The sequence below is a fragment of the Saccopteryx leptura genome, chromosome 1, assembly GCF_036850995.1.
Source record: "Saccopteryx leptura isolate mSacLep1 chromosome 1, mSacLep1_pri_phased_curated, whole genome shotgun sequence".
Lineage (NCBI taxonomy): Eukaryota > Metazoa > Chordata > Mammalia > Chiroptera > Emballonuridae > Saccopteryx > Saccopteryx leptura.
This window is the reverse complement of record NC_089503.1, coordinates 305551719-305578641: the sequence shown is the minus strand read 5'-3', so window position 1 is coordinate 305578641 and position 26923 is coordinate 305551719. Positions and strand designations below refer to the sequence as shown.

Genomic DNA, 26923 nt, shown 5'->3' with positions numbered 1-26923 from the left:
TGCTAAGACTGGTATCAAGATGCTTAGATTAAGATGCTTAGCACTACCTGCCTCCCCCTCCTCTGGCCAGGAGTTTCATAGCTTCTGTCTTCTGGTGACTTCTTGAATGCATTTTGAGTTTTTTGTGTATGGTATAAAGCAGTGGTCCAGTTGCCCCAACACCATTTGTTGAAGAGACTATTCTTCCCCATTGTATATTCTTGGTTCCCTTGTTGTAAATTTTCCATAAACACATGGGTTTATTTCTGGACTATATTCTGTTCCATTGATCTATGTCTGTATTTATGCCAGTACGACAGTTTGATTATAACAGCTTTGTAATAAATATAGCTTGAAATCAGGAAGAGTGATGCCTCCAGCTTTGTTTTTTCTCAAGGTTGCTTTGGTTATTCAGGGTCTTTTGTGGTTCCACACACATTTTAGGATTGCTGTTTTTGTGAAAAATGCCATTGGAACTTTGATAGGGATTGCTTTGGGTAGTATGGACCTTTTAATATTCTTCCATTCCATATTACATGTTTCCAGCCTTCATTTTATCAATGTCTTTTAGTGTTCAGTATATAGGTGTTCTACCTCCTGTTAACTTTATTCCTAGGTATTTATTTGGTGCAATTATAAATGTGATTGCTTTCATAATTTCTCTCTGATTTTGTACCCTGCACTATAGAATTTTAGTTCTAACAGTCTTCTCCAAAAAAAACTGTTAGAACTAAATATAGGGACTTTTATATATGTCATCTGCAGATAGTTGTACTTATTTCTGCGTTGGGTGCTCTCTCCCCAGCTCAACTGCTCTGACTAGGGCTTCCAACACTATGTTGAATAAAAACTGAGTGAGCATCCTTATGTTTTGTGGTGTAACATGATCTATCCTGGGGAATTCTCCATGTGTGCTTGACAAGAATGTGTATTCTATTCTTCTGGATGGAATGTTCTGTATATGTAGAGTCCACCTGGTCTAACGAGTTGTTTAAGGTCACTGTTAACTGATCTTCTGTCTGAAGGATCTAGTTCAGGGGTCGGGAACCTATGACTTGCGAGCCAGATGTGGCTCTTTTGATGGCTGCATCTGGCTCGCAGACAAATCTTTAATAAAAAAATAATAAAAACGTTAAAAATAGAAAACATTCTCATGTATTACAATCCATTCATCTCCTACCGCTCATGTTCATGGTTGCGGGTGGCTGGAGCCAATCACAGCTGTCCTCCAGGACACCAATTTTTTTTTTTTAATTTTTCTTTTATTAATTTTTAGAGAGGAGAGAGAGTGAGAGAGAGAGAGAGAAGGAGGGGAAGGAGCAGGACGCATCAACTCCCATATGTGCCTTGACCAGGCAAGCCCAGGGTTTTGAACCGGCAACCTCAGCATTCCAGGTCGACACTTTATCCACTGCGCCACCACAGGTCAGGCCACCACCAAATTTTTATTGGATAATGTGTAACGTACACGGGTTGTTGTATGGCTCTCACAGAATTACATTTTAATATATGTGGTGTTCATGGCTCTCTCAGCTGAAAAGGTTCCTGACCCCTGATCTAGCTAATAATGAACATGGAGAATTCAAGTCCCCTACTATTACTATATTGCTATTTCTCCCCTTAGGTCTGTTAACAATGCTTAATATATTTATGTTGGGCACGTAAGATACAGAATGTCATAGCCTGTCCTCTTGTTGGACTGACACATTTGTCATTATGCAATGTCTCTTTTTTCTGATAACACTGAATGCCATTCTAGGGGAGAAAAGGCATGCCACTTTTAATTTAGTTACCAAACAGCAGCACTTCTCATCATGAACCTTAACCGGAGAACAGTCAGTTGGGAAAGGGCACTCCCTGGGGCACCTGCCTTTGTTCGTGGCCTACTGTGCCATCTTGGCCAAACTACAACCTTCCTGGCTGGGGTAAACCTACCTGTTAAGATTACAGGATTTTCCTCTCTTTTACAATTATATAGATTACTAGCTATTTTACAAACTTAGATTTTACCTGTGACAGATGGCATATTTAAGGAATTCTTTAAAAAGAAATCTTTTTATTACCCTTTCCAAGGATACCTGCCACAGGAACTTTATACACTACACGCTCAAACAGCAAGCAGCCTGGCCCCTACCTGCTGCCACCACAGCTGCAGAGAGGAACGTCAGGTAGTAGGAAACTGCTTTTGTTTCTGTAGCTACACATGCACCATTTTTAGGCCAGCCTTTAACATGCTGAGTTAGGGGAAACAGACAGGAAACAGTATGATCTTTGTTAAGATTCCATTCGTGTATCCGAACTCCTGCTCCCAAAAGGGCCGCTAATAGATGAGCTTCTTGTATGACCAAGAACAAGCCTCTCTCGTCTGCCAAAGGCTTCATTTACTAAAACACAAATAGTAAAGAAATTACCAGATCAGAAAATTAAAAGACTATAATATAAAAAGAGACTAACATGTAGAATGAGCAGGAAGTTTCTCTATCCTAAGGTAGAAATTTGGTTTATGAAAATATACTTAACACTTAGTAAATGGGCAAGTAAGCAACCAACTCAGAAGTTCAAGTTAATATTCTGAATGAGGTTCAGTGTGCTTTAAATTGTTCTACCTAGACTCTGGACAAACCAGACTACTTCAAAGTAATAAGTAAGCAGCCAGGCTCCATGGAAGGGAGTGGCCCTGTGAGGAGAGCAGATCTGTAGGAGGGAGCTGAAAGAAAGGCCAGTTTATTCGCACTGGAAAGGGAGGGTCATTCTCTGAGACCACGCTACATTTCCTTCCAGCTTTCCCATTAAGATCTTCCCATTTTAAAATTCAAATTTTGTCATAAAGATAATAGATATTTTTTAATGACCTACATTTAAAGTACAATGACAAAATTACTTATGAACATTTCCAAATTACACTACAGGATGAACATGAGTCTGTATTCAAGCTACATGTTCTGTGAGCTGTTATACAGAACACATTCAGAAAGCAGGAAATTAAATTCTTACCTGAAGAGACTGTGCTTATATCCCAGACCCGAAGCCCTTCTTTCTGACCTCCAAAGGCATAGATAAACGGCAAGTCAGGGCAACAGGAAGAGCAGAAGAGAACTCCCTGGGGATAGAAAGTCAGTGATTTCAATCTTTATAGAGAACCCTAATCTAGATCCCTACTCCTGTCTACAAGAACCTATGGTCTGGTTACTCAACACAAACTCACCAGTATCTTTTTCTAGCCTCCTGCAAAGGTCAAGTTTGAAAGAGTATTACAATTGGAAGCCAGACAAGTTCAGCACAATAGATATTCTCTAAGGATGTTTGATGACCACTCAAGTCTCTTATTTCCATTATCATTGTCTATTATGAATTTCCTAATAAATCTAATCTGCTGAGTATTTTAAATTCTTTTTAAGCAATGCTGGTGATGATACCAGAGATCACTATTAAATTACTTAAGAATTTCTACTGTTTTCATTTTTTAATTTTGATTACTAGATAATATATGTGTCACAGAAAATATAAACAAGAAAAAATAGAAAAACCATTAGTGAGGTAATCACTGTTCATGTTTGGATATGGGGTTGTCCAGATTTAAATATGGTAATTTAAACATGGATGGTTAACCCAGCTTTCCACAAATATTTACACATATATTCAATTTTAAACAGTTGTATAGTCTTCTCTGGCTGCAATTTAATTTATATAACTCAGTGCCTGGCATAGAGTAGATGTGCAATAAATATTTGCTGAATGAATTCATTATTTCTAAATTTTTTTGCCACTATGCAGTTATCAATTGCAGTTTAGTCAGAACTAGTTGTGAAGAGAGATGATAAACTTACCCCAACAGCTATGGTGCTCTAAAACTTCAAGATTTCCTGGGACGATACTGATTTTAGGGTAAAAAAATGTGGCCATTCCACCTGTGTGCTAGAAAACCTTCTCCCCACACCTCATTTTCACCAAGCAATTTAGTCATTGATTTCCCCTCAAATACTATTTAAGTCATAAAATTCTCACCAAATTTGGCCAAGCTCAAAATTAACTTCCCCAACATATCCACATTAAATGTAATGACTCTTGGAGAAAGACTCACAACACAGGCCAGAAACATGCCCAGGGAGTCTTACCATTTTCATGTCCCTGGAGTGAACTAGGCTTGGCCTGTCTCCTAGGATGTCCCAGATCTTCACATACTTGTCTGCAGATGCAGTAACAAGACAACCCTTGATTTGACTACTGAGATCAAGACCTAAAGGAAGATAAGTTTAGAGATTCTAACTTTGAAACACAGATTTGCTTCATCATAATATAAATGAAAGAAACACTATTCTTGCTCACCAGAGATTTCATCATTGTGTGCATTGAGTGTAAAAATTGGCTTATCTGAGCGTGCATCCAAATTATATACAAAGCCATCATCTGTACTGGCCTGGAAAGAGGAAAAAACAGGCAAGATTGTGCTATGTGATAATAACATTTAACCATGATGAACAGTCTAATTACAGTGAAAACCAGCCATTTACCTGACGTACCTGAGGAGCTTAATAAAAATGAACGTGAACAGAAAAGACTCTACTTGTGGATAAACTGAGTTTGCTCTTACACGGACTAACTCAGCTGGTAAGTCTAGGCAGCTGGGTAGGAGTGGGAAGTGGTGGGAGTGTGGACAAGGGGTAGAGAGGTGAAAGCCCAGGGTGGCAGTCACTTCCACGGGAATGGAGGGGACACGCCCTGGGAATGCAGAATTAAAGAGCAGGGTATTGAGGACAGATATCTGGAGAGTATGGCCACTTAAGGTACAGGCGGAGGAGCAGCTTGCAGAAGATTCAAAGAGGGAGAAGGTCAGGGAAGCCAAGGAAACAGGGCTTCCAAAGAAAAGGCCTTCTGAACTGGGATGTCACTCCTGACCTGGCCCAAGGTGGCTCAGCTGGGAACTGTGTGCACCTCTGTGTGCAGAGCTGAGGTTAAGTGCTCTCAGAATCGTTATTTCAGGAACCTTATTAAAACTGCCCATGTATTTTAAGAAAGCTGCTTTATAAAGAACTCTTTCCGTTTACAGAGCACTACATATTTACTTTAGGAAAATAAGGGAATCTATGGATGTATCAGTTTCTTTAATTACTCTTCCCTTCTGGATGAAAGCTGGATTTCATCTCGCCATGGACTGAATCTTTAGATAATACATACAAAACTGTCATCTATAGACATGAGGGTATATATAAAAAGATCTTGTGCTTTCTTCCTGTGTGGGAGACCATGCTATATTAATTAAATAGGCTACCATTCTCATTACTGGAGTTCCATTTAAGTAATAGGACTTGAAATTAAAAAACATAAAAATATTAACCATGTTAAGTATTTCAAAAAACAATAAAAAGATCAAAATAAAATGTGGCACACTTTGGAATGGTTGGAAATTAGCAAAATATTTATATTTTTACTATTTTCTGTGGCTGATCCTTGTTCTTGTTTAAAAAAAATTTTTTTTTGTATTTTTCTGAAGCTGGAAACGGGGAGAGACAGTCAGACAGACTCCTGCATGCGCCCGACCGGGATCCACCCGGCACACCCACCAGGGGCGAGGCTCTGCCCCTCCGGGGCGTTGCTCTGCCGTGACCAGAGCCACTCTAGCGCCTGGGGCAGAGGCCAAGGAGCCATCCCTAGCGCCCGGGCCATCTTTGCTCCAATGGAGCCTTGGCTGCGGGAGGGGAAGAGAGAGACAGAGAGGAAGGAGGGGGGGTGGAGAAGCAAATGGGCGCTTCTCCTATGTGCCCTGGCCGGGAATCGAACCCGGGTCCCCTGCACGCTCTACCACTGAGCCAACCAGCCAGGGCCAAAAATACCTTTTTTTAACCCTAAAATCCAACTTGTTCACACTATTAATACAGAAAAAGCTTTTCAGAGAGTCTCTCTACAGTGGATTTAAAGGAAATAAGTATTAGTAACCTGCATAAGCAAAACGGTAATATGCATAGTCTTACCAAAAAATGACAAGGTGAAAAGTGATTCCAGGTCACCCTCTCAATCTGCCCACTGAACCGCCACATCCGGTGGCTTTCCTCTGGGCTTCGGCAGTCATACAGGGCGACTGACCTGCACACAAAGGCACAGTTCCAGTTCTCCTGTATGTTGTGTGTGTTTAACAACAGTAATAAAACACTGAGTCAGAATCCAATTATTTAAAGCCTGCTTTGAGGTTCCAAAAAAGGAGAAAAGATGAGATAATTTTCACTAACTGATGGACACTGGCACTTGAAGGGACTGGTGGCTCTCTGGATGCCATAGTGACCTTGACCTTCTCTGGGTCAAATCTTCCAGTTACAAGATGAACTGTCTGTATTTTCAAAAGACCAGGACAATTTCTAATTCCCGTTCCCCAGCAGTGCTCCGAGCCTGATACGCCATGTCTTAGTCACACTTTCTATAAGCACGTTACTGTGTTGGGGGAACCCGATGGATACTCTACTAATTTTGCATGAATCACAACTAAAAACCATAAACATTTATCACTCTGGAAAGACAAGGAATCAAAATAATGACTGGGTTTCTGTTTCTCCTATATTTCCCATTTCCAGACCCAAATGTGAAAAGTAGCACTTGTCTGACTGGAAACCCTGAAGTGGACTAGTGGGCCCAAATCTTTCCCTGCCCCATATCCGTGTCAGTGATGCGGGTGTTCTTCCGTAAAGCCAGAGTTCATTTCTCACTCCATGTAATCAGTTCTGGCCAAGAGAGTAAGACATAAGTGTACTAGTTCTAAGCCGAGGTCTCAAGAGGCCCTGACATTTCTGCTTGAGCTTTTGACCTCGCCATGACCTACCTAGTCCACAAGTCTGCAGAGGAGACAAAGAGAGAGCCAGGTCTCCACAGCCCAGCCTAAACAAACCAGATGAACAGAGCTGCCAGCTGAATACATAACAGATTAGCTCAATCTTGTTTCAAGTCACCGAATTTTAGGATGGCTTATTTCACAGCAATGGCTAACTCATAAACCCTCTAAAAAAAAGTTGCTACTTGAGAACTATATTATGACAGAGCCACATTCCCTTGCAGACTGAAAGGACCAGAATTGAAAAGGACAAATAAGTAGGACTAAAAATGTAAACACATTGGTGCCTCAGTAAATACATTCTGAGCATCATGTGCTACTTTCTGATTCAGTTCAAGAGCATAAAAACAGTAGCAGCAATTCCTGAAATGCTTTCTTACTTATCATATGATCCAGAAATTAGAGTCTGTGCTTCAAATGGATGAAACTGTAGAGTCTGGACCTAAAAGGAAGAAACAAATGAATAGATCTGTTTGTTTGGTTTTGGTAAAAGTGCCTAATATTTGGTAAGAATCAATTTGGCAGTGTTTTTATAGGTTTTTCTCTTTGAAATTCATTACTATTTAAAGGAACATAAATGTACTGCATGAGCAAAAAGGACAAAACATATTTCCAAATAAAGGCTGACACTTAAGACATAATATAGCATTCCCCAAATTATGTTTGGCATAATATATGTCCCTCAAACATTAAAATATATTCAGAAGAAAAAAGGGGCGTAATCAAACATATCTGGGCAACTCGACATGCCCGGGAAATCCCAGTGTGCCTTTTAGGGGCCTCTGTAAATGTGTTACAGAGCACTAGTGCTGGCCCTTCACCTCTCTGCACCCATTTCTGCATCTCTGAGATGGTCATTATAACTAGCACACAGGGCTTGGTGAAGCTCCAGGGAGACGGCATGGCAGAGCACTCTGTAATTCACAAAAAGCCATGTATAAATACTTGGGATTATTTGCAGCCAATATTGGTCTCAGATGTTTTAGAATCCCTGTACTCACTGAGTCATCATACCTTGTCTGTGTGTACAGCCAGGCTTCCTGCTGGTTTCCCCAAAGACATATCCCATAGGACTACAGTGTTGTCAGCTGACGCACTAGCCAGCACGTTTCTGAGAAAGGGAGGAAACAACTCAGGTAATCTTTTAGAGGTCAAGAGCATTAAATGTAAGCATTCTGTTTATAATAGCATCAAAAAGAATAAAATACTTAGGAATAAATTGTCTTCCATAGTGGCTGTACTAGTTTACATTATTACCAGCAGTGAATGAGGGTTCCTTTTTCTCCACAGCCTCTCCAACACTTACTGCCTGTCTTGTTGATAACAGCCAATCTAACAGGTGTAAGGTGGTATCTCGTTGTAGTTTTTTTTTTCTAACTCTACACCATTTTATTTCATCCTTTATGCAAAAATGTCAGTGTTTAAAATGTGTAGTCTTGAGCTTCAGATGCTGACCTCCAACTTCAAAGGCAAGTGGGGAGAGAGGATCAGGACAGTCCCTCCCACTCTTGGAGAAAAGGGAAGCCCCAGGCATAATACAGAATTAGAACACCAGGGCCCTATGGAGGATGGGACCCCCTTTCTTCTAGCACCAGCCCAAGACCACCCCACCCCTCCTCTTCAATGAAGAAGATTCAAAATTCTTGATACTTGTACAGCAACGTGATACATGGCATGAATGACAGGCAGCTAGCTGACCAAGAGGGCTAGGGCCTGCCCCTCTGTTTCTTGGCAGGCAGGATGGGACACAACACAGCTTCCTCCTCCTCACTTCCCTCTTCTTCACTCTCTTCTTCCTCAGAAAGATCACTGCTTACAGTAACAATCTGGTGCCTCCCAGTAATCCGCACAGGACCAGAACCTGACTTGAGGCGGAAAGTTACAGGAGGCTGGAGCTGGAAGTCATCCAAACTGAGCATGGGTTGGCAGGACAATTTGAGTTTGGCTACAGGGACTGCAATCTCCTGGTGGTCATGATTCCGGGCCACAACTTCTACCACATTACACTCATCTTTGGCCCACTCCGTGAGGCAGAGCATGGTCAAGGCCAGCACGTGCTCCGCATCATCATCTTCCTCCACCTTGAAGGTGAAAGAGCGGGTGTCTCGTTGCAGTTTTGATTTGCATTTCTCTAATAGCTAGTGAAGATGAGCATCTTGTCATATATCCGTTGCTTGTATGTCTTCAGGACATACAGAGGGCTTCCAAGTTCTCTTCCCATTTTTTAATTGGATTGTTTGCTTCTTTGTTGTTGAGTTTTGTGAGTTCTTTATATATTTTGGATGTTAACCCCTTGTCAGAGCTGTTTGTAAATATTTGGTTGGCTCCCTTTTTGTTTTCTTGCTGATTTCTGTTGCTATGCAGAAGCTTTTAGTTTAATATACCGTATTTCCCCATGTATAAGATGCTCCCATGTATAAAATGCACCTTAATTTTGGGGCCTGAAATTAAAAGTATTACATAAAATTATTGAACGCAAGTTTTATTTATCATAAAATTCACACAACACCTCGTCGCGGTCAAAACTCTCATCCATTAGCTTGTCCTCATCTGTGTCTCATGACGTATCACCATCTTCAACAATGAGCACAAAATCAAGCGTGAAAAAGCAAGAAATGCAAGTAAAAAACATCTATAACCACTGGATAAGACGCACCCAGTTTTTAGACCCCCAATTTTTTTGGAAAAAGATGCATCTTATACATGGGGAAATATGGTAGCCCCATTTACTTATTTTTGCCTTTATTTCCTTTGTCTTTGGGGTCACATTCATAAAATATTCTCTACAGCCAAGGCCCTTAAGATTTAGTACCTAAGTTTTCTTCTATATAATACATTGTTTCTAATCTTATATTTAGGTCTTTGATCCATTTTGAATTAATTTTTGTGCCTTTTGTCAATTTTCATTCTTTTGCATGAGGCTTTCCAATTTTCCCAGCACCATTAATTGGACAGACTTTTTTTTCTACTGTGTTTTTGGCTCCTTTGTCCAAGATTATTTGTCCATATTTATGTGGTTTTATTTCTGGGCTCTCGATTCTGTCCCATTGGTCTGTAGATCTGATTTTCTGCCAGTGCCATGCAGTTTTGATTATTGTGGCTTTGTAGTATAATTCAGAATCAGGTACTGTGATACTTCCAGCTTCTTTTTTCCCCTAAAGATTGCTTTGGCTATTTGGGGTCTTTTATGGTTCCATAAAATCTGGTGATATTTTTTCTATTTCTTTAAAAAATGACATTGGGATTTTGATGGGGCTTGCATTAAATTTGTGTATTACTTTAGGTAATACAGCCATTTTAACTGTTGATTCTGCTGACCCATGAACATGGTATATTTTTCCATTTCATTGTGTCTTTTTCAATTTCTTTTAATAATGCTTTGTAATTTTCAGTATATATGAATACATTTTAATAAAAGAAATTCAAACTTATGTATTCAAAACTATAAAAGATAGCTGAAAGAAAGAGTATCTAAATAACAGAAATATATTCCATGTTCATGCTTGGGAAGACGTAATGTTGTTAAAATGAAAAAACTGCCACCTCTGCCCTTTAGTTAGGGTCAGGCCCAATTTAGACAAAATCTTAACACCTGTTTTCAGCCTGGCAGCATCAGATTCACCTGTGGAAACTTCCAAAAAAAACCCCAAAACAGAGCAGCACAGGTCTTGGACCTCTGCTCTGTATCTGCTGGGGGAATTAGAGCCCAGTAACTTGTCCAAAAGGGTTACCTAGAAGATTTTGATCGCAGCTAACTTTGGGAAGTACTAACTAAACAACTTTCTCAGGTCCATTTCCTGAAATGGTTGTTACTCTGAAGTCTGAACACAAACAAGACAGGATATCCTCTGGTAAACTAACACTCTGGGATCAGGGGTCGGGAACCTATGGCTCGTGAGCCAGATGTGGCTCTTTTGATGGCTGCATCTGGCTCACAAATTTTTAATAAAAAAAATAATAACGTTAAAAATATAAAACATTCTTATGTATTACAATCCATTCATTTCCTACCGCTCATGTTCATGGTTGAGGGTGGCTGGAGCCAATCACAGCTGTCCTCCGGGACAACACCAAATTTTTATTGGATAATGTGTTAATGTACATGGGTCGTTGTATGGCTCTCATGGAATTACATTTTAAAATATGTGGCGTTCATGGCTCTCTCAGCCAAAAAGGTTCCCGACCCCTGCTCTGGGATCCTTTTTAGAATGCTGCAATTACAAAGTATCTAATATAATAAAAATGTTAAGTAAATGTGTTTTGGGTAATCCAGTTCTTTTTTTAAATTGCTTTTTAGAGACAAAAAAGAGGAAGGGGTGGAGGGAAGAGAGAGAGGGGAGAGAGGGAGGAGGGAGAGGGGATGGGATAGGGAAGGGGGAGGGAGAGGGAGAGAGGGAGGGGAGAGAGAAGGGAGGGGAGAGGGAGGAAGAGGGAAGAAGAGAGGGAGGAAGAGGAAAAAGAAGAGGGAAGTGGGGAGAGGGGAGGGAGAGGGAAGGAGAAGGGGGGTGGGGGAGAGAGAGAAAAACATTCATTTGGTGCTCCACTTAGTTGTGCTTCCTGTATTCACTGGTCGTTTTCTGTATGTGCCAAATAGGGATCAATCCAGAACCTTGGTGTTTCTGGATGATGCTCTAACCAGCTGAGCTAACCAGCCAGGACCCAGTTTGTTCTTACTTCCCAAATAAGTTGTATTCAACCTAATGTTTACCTTCCTTGCCTTCCCCTCAAACCAACTATGCTATGAGGAAATGGCTTTTGGGACAATTGTTGTTTAAAAATAAGTATAAAGACTATGTGGTTGACACATGCAAAAGAATGAGGCTGAACCCTTATACTATATATGAAAATTAACTCAAAATGGATACAGACCTAAACCTAAGAGCTAAAATCATAAAACTGTTTTTGGGGGGGGGAGCTTTATGATAATGAATTTGGCAATGATTTCTTGGATGAAACACTAAAAGCATAGGCAACAGAAGTAAAAATAAATTGGACTACATTAAAAAGAAAAACTTTTGTACAAAAGACACTATCACGGAGTTAAAGGCAACCCACCAAATGGGGGAAATACTTGTAAACCAAAAATCTGACAAGGGATCAATATCCAGAATACATAAAAAACTACAACACAATAACAAAAAACCAAATAACCCAACATAAAATGGGCAGAGGATCTGACAGCCATTTTCCTAAAGATACACAAATGGCCGCTTGAAAAGATGTTCAACATCATTAATCATTAGGAAATGCAAAACAAAACTATAATGAAATAACAGTTCAAAACCACCAGGATGGCTACTATAAAAACAGAACAAAAACACAAAGTAACAAGTGTTGACAAGAGTGTGAAGAAATTGGAGCCTCGGGAGAATGTAAAATAGTGCTTCTAGAGAAAACATTTATGGTTTCCTCCAAAAGTTAAAAACATTATGGTCCATCAATTTCATTTTTGGGTACATTTACTCAAAATAACTGGAAGCAGGGGCTTGAACACATATGGTATGCCCACGCTATTCACATCTGTGTGAATAACAGCTGCATTATTCACAACAGCCAAGACCTGAATGCAATTCAAGTGTCCACTGACAGATGGATAAACAAAATACAGTATGTACACATAGTGGAGTATCATTCAGCCTTCAAGTGGAAGGACATCCTGCCAAATGCTACAACACTGATGCACCTTGTGCTGTGAACTAAGCCAGACACAAAAGGATACTGTATGATTCCTCTTACAGGAGGCACCTGGAGGAGTCAATTCATAGAAAACAGAGTGGTGGTGACCAGGGTCTTGTGGGAGCAGAGAATGAGGAGTTATTGCTGAATAGGTAACAGTGCCAGTTTTGGTAGATGAAAATGTTCTAGAATGGCAAATTTTAGATTATGTCTCTCTACCATGATTAAATTATTTAAAAAATATATGGATGGGATTTTGTGAAAAGTAAAGTGCAAAGAATGTGTTCTGCAAAGAAACACAGTTCTGGCTCTGGCAGGGTGGCTCAGTGCATAGAGGTCGCAGTCTGGTGCACTGTGGTCGCAGGTTCGATCTCTGGTCAGGGCATATATGAGAAGCAACCAATGAGTGCATAACTAAGTGGAACAACAGGCTGATGCTTCTCTCTCTCTCTCTCTCTCTCTCCTTTCCCTCCTCCCTCCCTCCCTCCTTCCCTCACATCGATGAAAAAATTTTAAAGAAGAAACAGTTCTACTGCAGCACACGCTTTCCCTGGTGGTGCTATAGAAGACAGCCTGTCCACCACACATGCAGTGACACCTATTAAGCGAAGATCCGACAGGTGTAGGGATGAGAGGACTCAGACAGTACAGCCCCTCCGCCAAGCACCATGTACTGCAGGAGAGAAAAGGCAGACACGCACACAAAGACCCGCAGCACACCACAGAGGCATTATGTCACGGTCATCACAGTCTGCAACGAATCTTCAAGTGCTTATTCTTTTTACCTGATCAGCTTATTCCAAGAAAGGTCCAGGATAGCATCAGTATGCCCTTCTGCAGAGGAACTCTGTAATTATTGTTGAATTTAATTACTTTTTGTATTCAAGCCCCCCCCAATAAAATTGATGTTAATTTGAAAGATTCTTCAAATCCTAAGATTATTCTGATCTTAAGCAAAACCTGAACACTAAGAAAAGGAAATACCTTGTCTTCCTATTATTTCAAAGAGCCATGATAAATATTCTTTAGTTTTTAATCTATGTGCTATTATTCTACAGCAGGGGTCCCCAAACTACGGCCCAGCCCGGCCACATGCGTCCCCCCCAGCCCATTTATCTGCCCCCCACAAACTTCCGGAAGGGGCACCTCCTTCGTTGGTGATCAGTGAGAGGTGCATAGTTCCCATTGAAATACTGGTCGGTTTGTTGATTTATATTTACTTGTTCTTTATTTTAAACACTGTATTTGTTCCCGTTTTGTTTTTTTACTTTAAAATAAGATATGTGCAGTGTGCATAGGGATTTGTTCATAGTTTTTTTTATAGTCCGGCCCTCCAACGGTCTGAGGGACAGTGAACTGGCCTCCTGTGTAAAAACTTTGGGGACCCTTGTTCTGCAGTATCAACTTCCCCCTCCCCCAAAACTTAACAGTTTAAACAGAAATTTTTCACCAGGTTTCATGCAGGGATCAATTTTTCCTTTGAAGGGCTTTTCGAAACTTGAAACTACTGGAACTTTATGACTATCTGGCCTGTTCCACCGAAAGTGACTAACTGCAAGTGAAGGATCCTGTCCTTCCTCCCCAATAAACTTACCTGCCATTAGATTTAAATAACTATTAACTTGCTTACCTTCTTCCCTTTCCTTTTCTTCTTTTTTGATAGTTTACTTCCAAGTGTGAAGACTGGCTCTAAAGAGTCCACTATATCAAGGTCCCACACTTCAATGACGGGGGTCATGTTTCCCACAGCAATATAATTTCCTAGAGGAAAAAATATGTTTATGATATTAAAAATTACCTCTATTGAAATACACAACACTGTAGAGTAACTGAGCATCAGCTTAGAGCAGTTTAACTTTCATTTGCATACACACACCTGAATGCTGTTAAAATGCAGGAGGTGTTGGGTGGGGCCCCTGTCTACATTCTACACATCTCCCAGATGATGCCAATGCCTTGCTCTGGGTCTCCGACCACAGTTTGGGTAACAAGGGCCGAGTCTTTTGGCCCCTGGGTCCTAACTTAGGTAATGAGAACAAAACTCGTTCTGCCTTCGAGGGCTGTTGTGAGGACAAGGCAAGGCTCTCATCAGATATGGAATGTGAGCAAGCTCTGTAGGTAAGGGTTATGAGTATTACCGGATCTTACCCTTACTGAGAAGAAACAGGACGGGGCAACCAGCAGTGTGCAGCTTTGGCTGAGACTAACAAGAGAATCTCATTCTTTCTTCATTTTGGTTTTATTTGTTGTTTTCTGAAAAGGGTCATGCCCCTAAACCCTAGCTGATGACAACAGACACATCATGCCATTTTGTACTGGGTTTTTATGAGAATACCACCCCAGATGCTTTCAGGCCATCTAACATGTAAAGACATAGTGACCCAAAACAATCACATGACTGTTTTAAGTATTCTATAACTCCAACTTCAAACATAATATTAACTTCATAAAACAGCAATAATTCTGAACTATTATTTATACAGTATTCATAACTTATGGGACAGGACACCATGCAAGCTTAAGTGTTCTAATTACCAGTAGAATTGTCGGGGCTAGGATCAAAATTCAGCCATTCCACACTCAGAGGGTACGCAGACAGCAGTATATCATGGTGTACATAAAAAGAATCTTCTTCTTGATTATAAACTGCAAAGTTTGGGGGAAAAAAGACTTGACTGCATCAGAGTAAGAAATCATATCCCACTCAAAAGAACAGACACTCCCTATTAAACGTGCAGGTGCCACATGCTTAAAAGGAGCTATGTTTGATGACATTAAAGGAGATTCCCCAGTTGTTCCTGCCAGCCAAAATATTTGCATATCTAACATACCACCAGCACCCGGTATGCCCCAAACGGGAACAAGGATAAGCACAGAACTGGTATCTGTTGGAATGCTCCATCTGCACGTTCGCTAGCAGGTTCACCCATTACAGACAAACCCATGAGGCTCTGTGAGGAGGAGGCATGCACTGCAGAGCAACACTTCGGCCACCGCCAGACCACACAGTTAGCGGCAGTCCCAGACACTGTAGTGGAGCTGAAAAATACCCATCACCTAGTGAGTTGCTGCTGTCATAACGTCGCAGTGCAACACACTGCTCACGTGTTTGTGGTGATCCTGGTGTGAGAGCCCCACTGCACTGCCGGTCAGTACTGCACATACATTATGTACAGCACACAATACTTGATAATGGTAACAAATGACTGTGCTACTGGTATATATATTTACTATACTACACTGTTTATCATTAGAGTGTATTTTTTCTACTCATTGAATGTCAAACAGTAATCTGGCTGCAGCCTCTTATCTCGTGTTTATTGTGTCTCTTAATTGCATCATTTCCTCTTGTGTTTAATTTTGTGTTGTTTTGTTTAGTAACATGTTGTCCAGGCTTGCAGCCTAGAAGCAACCGCCTATGCCAGAGGTGGTGTGAAGTAGGCTACACCGTCTCGGTCTGTGAAGTGCACTCCATGATGTTTGCACAACATCACTTAGTATTACATTTCTCAGAACATAGCCCGTCATCAATCAGAGAATGACTATAATGATTATCTTTTAAATGTCTATCTGGTTACTAAGTTGAGAAGAACAAGCACTCCCTGAACTGGGAAATGTGACCAAGCTGTTTCGGTTCCCAAAGGGAAATGTAGGCTTCTGTGTGGAATTTTTATGAAGAAAATAAAACTATTGCAAAAAAGAGAATTATTTGAAATGACTCTGTGAACAAGATGCAGAATGAAAACCTGCCTAGAGTATACTCTGTCACATAAAGTAACAGCAGCCAGAGCCTGACCAGGTGGTGGCACAGTGGACAGAGCATCGGACTGGGATGCTGAGGACCCAAGTTCGAGACCCCGAGGTCACCAGCTTGAGCACAGGCTCATTTGATTTGAGCAAAGCTCACCAGCTTGGACCCAAGGTTGCTGGCTCGAGCAAGGGGTTACTCGGTCTGTTGAAGGCCCGCAGTCAAGGCACATATGAGAAAGCAATCAATGAACAACTAAGGTGTCACAACGAAAAACTGATGATTGATGCTTCTCATCTCTCTCTGTTCCTGTCTGTCTGTCTGTCCCTATCTATTCCTATCTCTGACTCTCTCTCTGTCTCTGTAAAAAAAATAAAAATTAAAAATAAAAAGAAACAGCAGCCAGAAAGGAGGCTGGAGGCAAAAGCCAAGGCAACAAGTAACCCTGTGAGTGATGGGATTGTATTTTTCCTTGTGTCTGTACTGTTTTACATCCAAGTTTTCTCTGATGAGGGGACAGTGAAAAACTGGCAAAAATGTTTAAATCAAAGATTAAAAACCCTTGTTAGAACCTTCCAAAAGACCTATTTCCATATATAAAATTGCGTTCCAAAGTGACACAGACTACACTACACATGCCCAGGCACAGTAACAAGGAAATCTGTAGACTGTGTAGAATTTCTAACAACGTCACAAACTTCAATGAGAAGAGGCAGGATCTGATGCCTTACAATTCATAATAGTAACAGGGTTAGTATTTTAATATCACTAAAATAGACTAGACTCTTTTAGTAAGGACTGTGTTCACTTACCATGTACCTCCAAGTTACACTGGTCCTGCTCTGCTCTGCCACAAACTATGAGATTGTCACTGGGCTTAATCAAGAAATCCTCACGTTCATATTGCTCCTAGGTGGAGAGAAAAAAGTCACTAACTAGAAGCAGATATTCAGTAAGGTTTTCAAATACTTAAGGAGCATAATTAGAAAAACCATGTAAATGGTTTACCGTATCCTTCAGAGTAACATAAGGATCTTGATCATTACTCCCGTAGACTGTGAGACCCAACAGAGATTCTCCAAGAGTTTCGGTATCTATAAGAATTCGTAAATTGAAATGATTAAAAGTCATTTTTACAAAACATTTTATCTAAGGCATCCTATCTTCAGACTTAGATCCCACTGTCTACTTCATAAATAACTCTGGATCATCCATAGTGGGGAAAGGAAACGGGATAATAATAAACAGGAATTTAAAAAACCATTTACATCTGACCTTGGACTGCATATCTGATAGTCTTGGAATATATAATCTTCCAATAAAATAATTAAATCAAAATGTGAAACTCCCATAGCAGGTATCTGAACTCTGCTCAGATTCTCTGGCTTGCCCCTTATAATTATTATTCAACAGTGCTACAGAGAGGCGGGCTTGAGGCCCAAGAAATGAAATTACCCTAAAACACTGGCACCAAAACTAAATAAGTAAAAGTTCCATCATCAAATAAAATTGAAAAATGATGGGTTTCACAAAGTCACACAGGTTTCTTTTTCCTTTTTTTTTTTTTTGGTGGCAAAGACAGAATCAGAGAGAGGGACAGATAGGTACAGACAGACAAGGCGGGAAGAGAGATGAGAAGCATCAATTCTTCATTGGGGTTCCTTAGCTGTTCATTGATTGCTTTCTCATATGTGCCTTGACCGGGGGGCTACAGCAGACCGAGTGACCCCTTGCTCGAGCCAGCGACCTTGGGCTTAAGCTGGTGAGCCTTGCTCAAACCAGATGAGCCCGCGCTCAAGCTGGTGACCTCGGGGTCTTGAACCTGGGTCCTCCGCATCCCAGTCTGACGCTCTATCCACTGTGCCACCGCCTGGTCAGACACATAGATTTCTTTATTGCAATATTTCTCTGAACCTCTGATGTGCTAAATCTGTCTTTGAATCTGAAAGAGGAGTTATTATATGCCCTTTTCACTAAAATTAACTCAGAATGTAATTCTTTCATGGCATATCTGCAAGAGTGACAGAGAGCTGACCCCAAGTAACATAAACTCAGGAAAAGGAAGATGCTCTTAACTGGCAGAGAAGCTAATTTAAGGAGGTAGGATTAGTAAGTCAAAGATCTGATGGGCAAGAGACACAGAACTTTCTACTGATGGGAAAGACAGAGCCAAGGATCTGAGGGCGTAGGGAATACTCAAGCATTTTTGAATGCCATCTCTTCAGGTTGGGGTCTCTTCCTTTCTGTATTCCCGCGGCACTCTGTCCTAGCAGGACAGTAACAGCCTAGAGTCCAATGGCAAAAGCTATCCTCTGCATCTACTGAAGTATACAGTTGGTCCCCAATTTCAGATGGTTCAACTTGTGATTTTTCAACTTTCTGATGAGCAAAAATTATACACATTCACTAAAACCAGCTAAGTAAAGCTATGTTTGGTAGGTGTATTAAGTGCATTTTCAAATTAAGATATTTTCAACGTACGATGGGTTTATCAGGACATAACCCTATCATAGGTTGAGGAGCGTCTGTCTTAAAAAGAATGGCCCTGGCCAGTTGGCTCAGCGGTAGAGCATCAGCCCGGCATGTGGATGTCCCAGGTTTGATTCCCGGTCAGGGCACACAGGAGAAGCATCCATCTGCTTCTTCACCCTTCTCCCTCTCTTTTCTCTCTATCTCTCTCTTCCCTTCCCTCAGCCAAGGCTCCATTGGAGCAAAGTTGGCCCAGGCACTGAGGATGGTTCCATGGCCTCTGCCTCAGGCGCTAGAATGGCTCTGGCCACAACAGAGCAATGCCCCAGACAGGCAGAGCATCGCCCCCTGGTGGGCATGCCAGGTGGATCCCAGTCGGGTGCATGCAGGAGTCTGTCTGCCTCCCCACTTCTAACTTCAGAAAAATACAAAAATAAAAAAAAAGAACTAAGGCTTATGAGCCAGATTATTCACCAGGTGTGTGACACTGGCAAAGTTATTTCATCTTTGTAAGCCTCATTTTCTCTTCTGTAAAATGGAAGTAATAATTCTTCTCTCATTACAGATAAAGAAAAGCATTACAGATTATTACACCCACTACTTGCAATAAAACATACAGTACTAATTTTTTTTAAAAATCTTAGATTAGTGGGTTACAGCTTATTTTCTAAATGAATTTAGGAAACATGCTGTCTGCCCAAGCCTTAATAAGCCTTAATGACTGACATTAAGGACAACAAAATCTCAGACTCAAGCTCTTGAACACCATGAGTATGATCTAACGCACTGAGCTTGTGACTAAACACCAGTATGAGTGAGTGAATTCTAACCTGGGTCGCCTTCCTCATCGTATTTATCTAGCTCGTACTCAGCCAGCTCATCGTCACCCAGTGTCCTGTCATCCTCTGGGGCACCATCCTCCAGGGGCTCCCTGCGTCGTGCCTGGGTGCGTGCGCTCTGCATGCCATCTTCTGAAGGATCGCCCATCTCCTCCTCATCACTGCCACCTTCTCTATGCCAATGACAAAAGAAAAAAATAATCACCCAATGGCACTCTGATAATAAGACTGCCTTGTCATTGTTAAGATTTTTCTTAATTTCATGTGGACTTGACTACAAACACCAACATGCCTAAACTTACTGTAATTTTTCCTTTGCTTCAGCAATGAGACGTTTTACTTCTTCTTTACTGAGCTCTACCTACAAGAGAGCAAATGTTTCATTATGGTTAAAGTTAAATCAATTGTTATAGAAACCATTATGTCTTTGAATAAAAAAGTTTGCAAACTAGTGTAAAATATAACTTGAAGAGACAAAGAATTAAACATCCATAAATGATCATAATGGGCTTTTACAGCTTCTTACAATTAAGATCCCTACCCTCCTGAAGGTGTTTAAAATCATGTTCACTCTAACTAGTCTTTCAAAAAAAAAAAACTGGTCTGTACAAACTGGCTTCTATGGTAGCCCACCTCATTTTCTCCCAATTCTTTCAACTCCTTCTTGGCCACATCTCCTCATTTTCCCTGTGGCTATTCCTAAACAAACCACCCTTGCCTTGGTCCTCTGCCCTTTTCCCTGTTATCACCAGCAAGTATTCACCCATTATGCTGTAAGTTCCTTGCAAAGCTCATTCATTCTCAAGACTAAAACTACCACCTCTGAACTAATTAAACTTTCCTTTCTCCAGCCCTATACTTCCATTTTCCCCATTGTCTATAACACTCTCCACTGGACATCCTGTTCAAAACTGAAGTCATGCTCTACTTCAAAACCAGCATTCCTTCACATAATCAGCATTTCAACATCTTTTAAAACACCCCCGTCACTGCTAAACTGTAAGCTCCTCGAAGGCAGCAACCAACGTATCATTGTGTGCTTAAGGGGTCAGTACTCAGTTCATGGTAGGCAGGGATGCTTGAGGACATGCGATGAATGAACAAATGAACCCAAACGCCTCTAGTAATATGGAAATCCTCTTAGGGGTGACAATATTGTTGGAAAGCACCAGAAATTAAAGGCTCTTAAATTTAATTAAACAATACTTATTTTGCTAATTTTTTTCTTTAATAGTCTGAGTTTTCCTTTCTGGTACTTTGTAAAATAAATCCAATCTCTTCATTCTACAAACTCTTCAAGCAATGATTCCCAAACTTTTCTTCAAGTCTTTTAATAATTTTAGGCTACACTCCAGACCAATTAAATCACAACATTTGGGAGTAAGGCACAGGCATCAGTATTTTCTAAAGCTCCCCAAGTGGTAACATTGTGAAGACATGTTTGGAAATCACCACTGTCTTCATGTATTTGGAAGGCTACATGTTCCTTTTTACTAACAACATACAGATATATGCCAATGACAAATCCATACAGGCAGGAACTTTTTGTTTTGTTCATGCCTATTCCGGGACCCTGTACAGTGCCTGGCACTCAGAAAGCACCTAGTAAGTATCTGTTGAATGAACGACGTAATCTTCATCTCTGTTACAGACCCAGTCTCTAAATCCTCAAGGTTTTCCCTTCATGTTTCACATTAACCTTTCATCCCCGCCGCCACTCCAACAGCTTCCTTAAAATTACTGCAGGCAACCCCTAACTCCCAGCCTCACGACACGCAGTCTCCACACCAGTTTTTCTACTCCTCCGAACGCCGAGCACAGGAGTGGAAAGTGGGAGTTTCACACCTGTGCTCCCGAGGCCCCTTATCCTGAAAACGCACTGGGGTGTGGCTGAAGCTACGGTGCTGTCAAGCAGGCATTTGGAGGAGGGGATTTCCGACTCAGCGACCACGTGTCCGCTTCCAGCCTAAGAGGTCCCTGGGTGCGCGAATTTGGGGGTGGGGTTGCCTGGGGGGGGGGGGAAGGACTGTAAGGAGGCACAGTCCCGGAATCCCCACGTCTTCAGAGCCGCTAACCTAGTCACGATAATCAAGCCCAAACCGACTTCATCCCTTCTCGTCTAACAGCCAAATCGGGGAGGCGTGTCCCGGGCCCAGGTTGCCCAGCTAACCCAAGACGCTGCAAGAGGTCACTCCCCCCACCTGTGAACCGCCAGGCCTTACCTTGTCTGGCGTCTCTTTGGCCACGCCGCAGCGGACCCAGGCCACGCACGTCACCTGGCGGCTGCGGTTCATGGTCCTCGGCTCGAGGGACTCCTCACGCCGCAAACTCGGCCCTAACGCGACTGGGACCCTCGCTGCCCTCCGGCCCGCACGCTCGGGATCGAGCACCAGGACGCTGCTTCGGCGGAGCGCAGGCTCGGACCCCGTTTCCGGCGGTGGCGGCGGTTGCTTCTGACGTCATTGGAAGACGCCGAATGGGAAAGGGGTGGGGCAAGGGTTGGAAGTGGAAGCAGTCGGGCGGAGGAATCCACGTGGGGTGGACTGTGCTGTCCTGGGTTGACGTGAATGGGCTTTTCAGGACTGTCCCGGTTGTGTTGGTGTCTGCAGGCTTTTTGGAGGCAATCAACAAAATTGAACTTTAGGGGTCAGAGGGAGATTTCCACAGACATATATTTTGCCTGCGGTACCATAGACTTCAAGCTGATAAATGGTAGAGGTTTGTGGGTGTTTTTTTTTTTTCAAGCATTCTCCAAAATAAACTTGTCATTTCAGGGAGGTACTTATGTCATTACATTTCATTACATTTTTAGATGTTACTTTCTCAACTTAAAACATTTAGCTTAGCATCTATTATAAAGTGTACAGCAGTGGTTTGGCAGCAGCAAACACAAAGTGCTTTGTAATGTGCGAGGCACTGTTCTAAGTGCCTTATGTTAACCTGTGCAGGAAGTCTTATTCCCGGTGTAATGCTGGTTACCAAGGCCAGGCAGGTCCACATTGAATTCGGGCAGATGGTAGAAAACCGGAGCTGGAAAGTGTTGGGCCATTCCATTTAATAAAGTCTCACAATGGCGGACAAGCGCACAGGCAGGGGAAACTGCCTCTCAAACAAACAGCAAAATGGCCCCTCACAATTGCGGACAGGTAATCCGCCATCCATAATCCCCCATTTCTCTCTAGCACAAGCACCCATAGCCTTATATAGGCTATGCACACAGGCCTCTGCCACGTGCTCAGGCACTAAGCAAGCCAAGTGCTTGCAGCTGGTACACGAGCGAGCAAGCAAGCCCATCACACCTGCCCCACACATGGTGACACATTAATTGCCTTCCCATGGTCACATAGCTAGTGAGTGGCATAGCTAGGATATAAACATATGTATTGTGACTCCAGGTGCTGGCTATAATCTGTGTCATGCTTCTTAGCTAAAGTCAGAGTCATCTGTTAGAAATGTCAATGGCTCAAGAGCAGAAAGCCTTAGCATATCAGAAAGATCTGGGTTTTGATCTCTTTCTTGTCTGTGTAACCCTGTCCAGGTCATTTGCCCTCTCTGAGCTCCATCTGTCCTACCTCTGAGACAGACAAGCAAAGGCAGGGGTGTGGTTGCTATGGGGGAAGAGTGGTGGCAACGATAAACAGGCAGGACATGGTCTTTCCCAATTGTATTGTCAAAGTGGGCTATCCACCTGTGCAATTTGTAGACATTTTTTCAATAAATTTGTCCTCGCATACAATATTTTACTTGGTTCTCACAACAGCCTTGATGAAACATGAACAAGAATAACCTCAATTTTAAATTTTTTCATTTTTAAAATTTAGTGATATTATAGAGAGGGGTGGGGGAACAAGAAGTATCAACTCATAGTTGCTTCACCTAGGTTGTTCATTGATTGTTTATCATATGTGCCTTGACCCCACAAGCCCAGGGTTTCAAACCAGAGACCTTAGTGTTCCAGGTAGACACTTCATCCACTGTGCCACTATAGGTCAGGCAAGAATATCCTCCACTTTCAAGATGAAGTTAAAGTTCCCAGTGGTGATTATACACACAGAAACTGAGAGAACTATAACTAAACACCAACTCTTTACACTCAGTCTAAAGCCCTTGGCATTCTACCAGCCTGAGGAGTGATCATCTCAGGAGTGAATTGCTAATTCTTTGGGAAGGTAGATTATTTTTTTTAAAATTGATTTTAGAGAGAGGAGAGAGATTCTGTAGTTTCTTTGCTATTGGTTCATTTAGAAAGGTGGTTATGGCAGATAGCATTTTTCAGAAATGGCTGCGACAGTATCTTCCTTCACACATGTTTTTTACAATGTGATCTTGATATTTTCCCATCAAAACATGGAGTCTAACTCTACCCACCTCCTGACCTTGAATCTAGGCAAGTTTATGACTAATTTGACCAACAGGGTATGACAGAAGTGACACTTCCCATGTTAGGTCATAAATGGGATGCAGGTTTTTCTTTTTTTTTATTACACACTCATATTTGGAGCTCTGAGCTACTATGTAAAAAGTTTGACTATGCTGAGGTCTCTATGGGGTGAGGAAGCCAAACCATGCCAAGAGGTCACATGTGGATGCTCTAGACAATTCTAGATTTTCAGTCAACCCAGACATTCAAATAAATGTGTCTTCATATGACTGCAGCACCGGACACTGATTTCACTTCCAGTCTTTGAGTTTTCCAGAGGCCCAGACACAATGGAGCAAAAATGGTCCCTGCTATGCCTTGTCCAAAGTCCTGACCTCCAGAATCTGTGAGTTTAGATAGTTGTTTCAAACCATTAAGTTTTTAAAAATCCTTCCATAATTTTTTTATTATGGTAAAATATAAATAATATAAAGTTTACCATTTTTATCATTTTTAAGTGTATAGATCAATGGTATTAAGTACCAAACCACTAAATTCTTAAGGTCATTTTTTAAGGCTGTAATAATAAATGGAATAGGCAAGAATGCATGCTATATTTAGAATAGAGCACATGAGCTGATTTATTAGTAGAGGCTGATTTATTAACATCTGGCTGGGCTTAGCCAGGTGTGTGCATCTGGTATAAGGGAGTGGGCTTGTGTTTGAGTATTTGGCTCTGGATCTGTTCCCTTTTGAATTGCTCTCTTATGAACCGGCTGCTGTTCTATGATCATGCCTACCGCAGAGTGGGCACTTGATACATATTTGTTAAATGGATGAATTAAATAATAGAAGCAGGAATAGGACTCTGGTTGTTTAGGACCTACTAAATTTACATTTTTTACTGGACTTATATCTGACATTCTGCCACTTTAAAATGAAAATCCAACTGCAGTTGACATTATTAGTTCCTTATAAGAAGCACTGAGATTGAGCTTAAATTCCATTTTCAACCCTGATTCTCAGCAACACTGATGAGCGTATTTGACTCAGAAAAGTCTCATTGCCAGAGGCCAGAAAAAAATATACTTGGTAGATGTTGGCTATTCTTAGGGCTAAAGGTCCCAGAGGATTGGACTGAGGCTCTTGTTACACCCTCTAGCTCAATGCCACGTGTAATTAGGCTCATAAGCATTATTTCTGATTGGCCTTAAGCTCTGGGAAGGAAGTGAAATCTTCCCTCCTCCATTACACTAGGCTCTGTTTCTTTCCCCTCCTCCAGTTAACCCTGTGATATTAGCTGATAAGGAGCTGAAGGAATAATAATAGCTACCAGTTACCAAGTGCTAGAGCAGGGGTCCCCAAACTGTTTACACAGGGGGCCAGTTCACTGTCCCTCAGACTGTTGGAGGGCCGGACTATAAAAAAAACTATGGAGCCTGACCTGTGGTGGTGCAGTGGATCAAGCATTGACCTGGAATGCTGAGGTCGCCGGTTCAAAACCCTGGGCTTGCCTGGTCAAGGCACATATGGGAGTTGATGCTTCCTGCTCCTTCCCCCTCCTCTCTCCCTCTCTCTCGCTCTCTCTCTCTCTCCTCTAAAATCAATAAAAAAAACCCAAACAAAAAACAGTTGGCTCAGTGGTAGAGCGTTGGCCTGGGATGCAGGAGTCCCGGGTTCAATTCCCAGTCAGGGCGCACAGGAGAAGTGCCCATCTGTTTCTCCACCCCTCCCCCTCTTCTTCCTCTCTGTCTCTCTCTTCCCTTCCCGCAGCCAAGGCTCCATTGGAGCAAAGTTGGCCCGGGCGCTGAGGATGGCTTCATGGCCTCTGCCTCAGGCGCTAGAATGGCTCTGGTTGCAGCAGAGCAACGCCCCAGATGGGCAGAGCATCGCCCCCTGGTGGGCATGCTGGGTGGATCCCTGTTGGGTGCATGCGGAAGTCTGTCTGACTGCCTCCCCGTTTCCAACTTCAGAAAAATACAAAACAAACAAACAAACAAAAACTATGAACAAATCCCTATGCACACTGCACATATCTTATTTTAAAGTAAAAAAACAAAACGGGAACAAATATAATATTTAAAATAAAGAACAAGTAAATTTAAATCAACAAACTGACCAGTATTTCAATGGGAACTATGCTCCTCTCACTGACCACCAATGAAAGAGGTGCCCCTTCCGGAAGTGCGGCAGGGGCCAGATAAATGGCCTCAGAGGGCCGCATGCAGCCCATGGGCCATAGTTTGGGGACCCCTGTGCTACAGACTTCAACCACAAACAAATTTTACAGTGATAACCTCAGGTGTATCCAAATAAAATTTTACTTTTCTAGAACTGAACTTCATTTTCATTTTCATGAAAACAGAAACCATGCGAGTTTTGTTACCACAGTAGAGCTAACACCTAGCATGGTGCTTTACACAATAAATGCCAATACATATGTGTTGAATAAATGAATGTTGTCAGAATTCTAAGCTGAAGGCCAAAGACATTTGGAAATTTTCCCAGTGCCAAATAGCAAAATACTGTTCTGAATTCTTGCACAGAATCCTTTCCTATGGCACAGTTTTGTAATAGATTCATTCGTTTCTTTGTCTGTCAGGGCTTTTTTAGATGCAAGTGACAGTTAACCAAATGGTAATTGTCTTAGGCAAGATATGGGATTAATATGCTTAGGTGACTCAGGAAACTAGTGACATACATGGCCTCAGATGCAGCTGGATCCGGAGCTTGGACCATGTCACCAGGCTTTGGCTTCTCTCCTACTTGCATCCTGGAAAGAAGGCACTTGCCTTTGTCCTCACTTCTGTCCCATCTGTTTCCTTGGTTCTGGAGCGGTCACTTGCCCATTCCTGACCAGTCACTGTGGTCAGGAGAAAGCGATGTTTTGATTGGCTGGTCTGAGCTACCTGTCCAGCTGTGGAGCCGGGGAGGAAGTCAGTTCTGACACGGAGCACATGGGTGAGAATGGGGGCCGGAGGGTTCTCTAGAAGAAAATGGGGTACTGCCACTGGGAGTGGGCTGGCAGGAACTGC

General features: G+C 41.9%; 2 protein-coding genes across 2 annotated transcripts in view; one reads left to right on the top strand and one right to left on the bottom strand.

The window, feature by feature from the left end:
• PRDM4 (PR/SET domain 4) overlaps window positions 1-8657 on the top strand; it is a 45790-nt gene extending 37133 nt beyond the window's left edge. Inside the window, exons 12-13 of the mRNA XM_066358232.1 lie at window positions 4462-4587; window positions 8598-8657. Coding sequence (XP_066214329.1) covers window positions 4462-4558 — 97 coding nt within the window. The 3' untranslated portion in view covers window positions 4559-4587; window positions 8598-8657. The remainder of the gene's footprint in view (window positions 1-4461; window positions 4588-8597) is intronic.
• PWP1 (PWP1 homolog, endonuclein) lies at window positions 1406-21965 on the bottom strand. Its single transcript, XM_066358235.1, has 15 exons — window positions 21751-21965; window positions 19831-19889; window positions 19520-19701; window positions 17229-17314; window positions 17033-17129; window positions 15008-15118; window positions 14103-14233; window positions 13258-13319; window positions 7811-7907; window positions 7177-7238; window positions 5949-6060; window positions 4306-4396; window positions 4095-4216; window positions 2974-3079; window positions 1406-2363 (listed from the first exon to the last, which is right to left on the bottom strand). The coding sequence occupies exons 1-15, from the start codon at window positions 21820-21822 to the stop codon at window positions 2254-2256; spliced, it is 1500 nt and encodes a 499-aa protein (XP_066214332.1). The 5' UTR covers window positions 21823-21965; the 3' UTR covers window positions 1406-2253.
• Between the last annotated feature and the right edge of the window lie 4958 nt (window positions 21966-26923).

Coding starts and splice junctions, on each gene's coding strand:
- PWP1 (XM_066358235.1), bottom strand. CDS start 21,822: ATGAACCGCAGCCGCCAGGTGACGTGCGTGGCCTGGGTCCGCTGCGGC. Junction 17,315..19,519: donor CGATGAGGAAGGCGACCCAG/GTTAGAATTCAC, acceptor GAATTCTTATAG/ATACCGAAACTCTTGGAGAA. Junction 4,397..5,948: donor TTTCACCTTGTCATTTTTTG/GTAAGACTATGC, acceptor TCCTCTTTCCAG/GCCAGTACAGATGATGGCTT.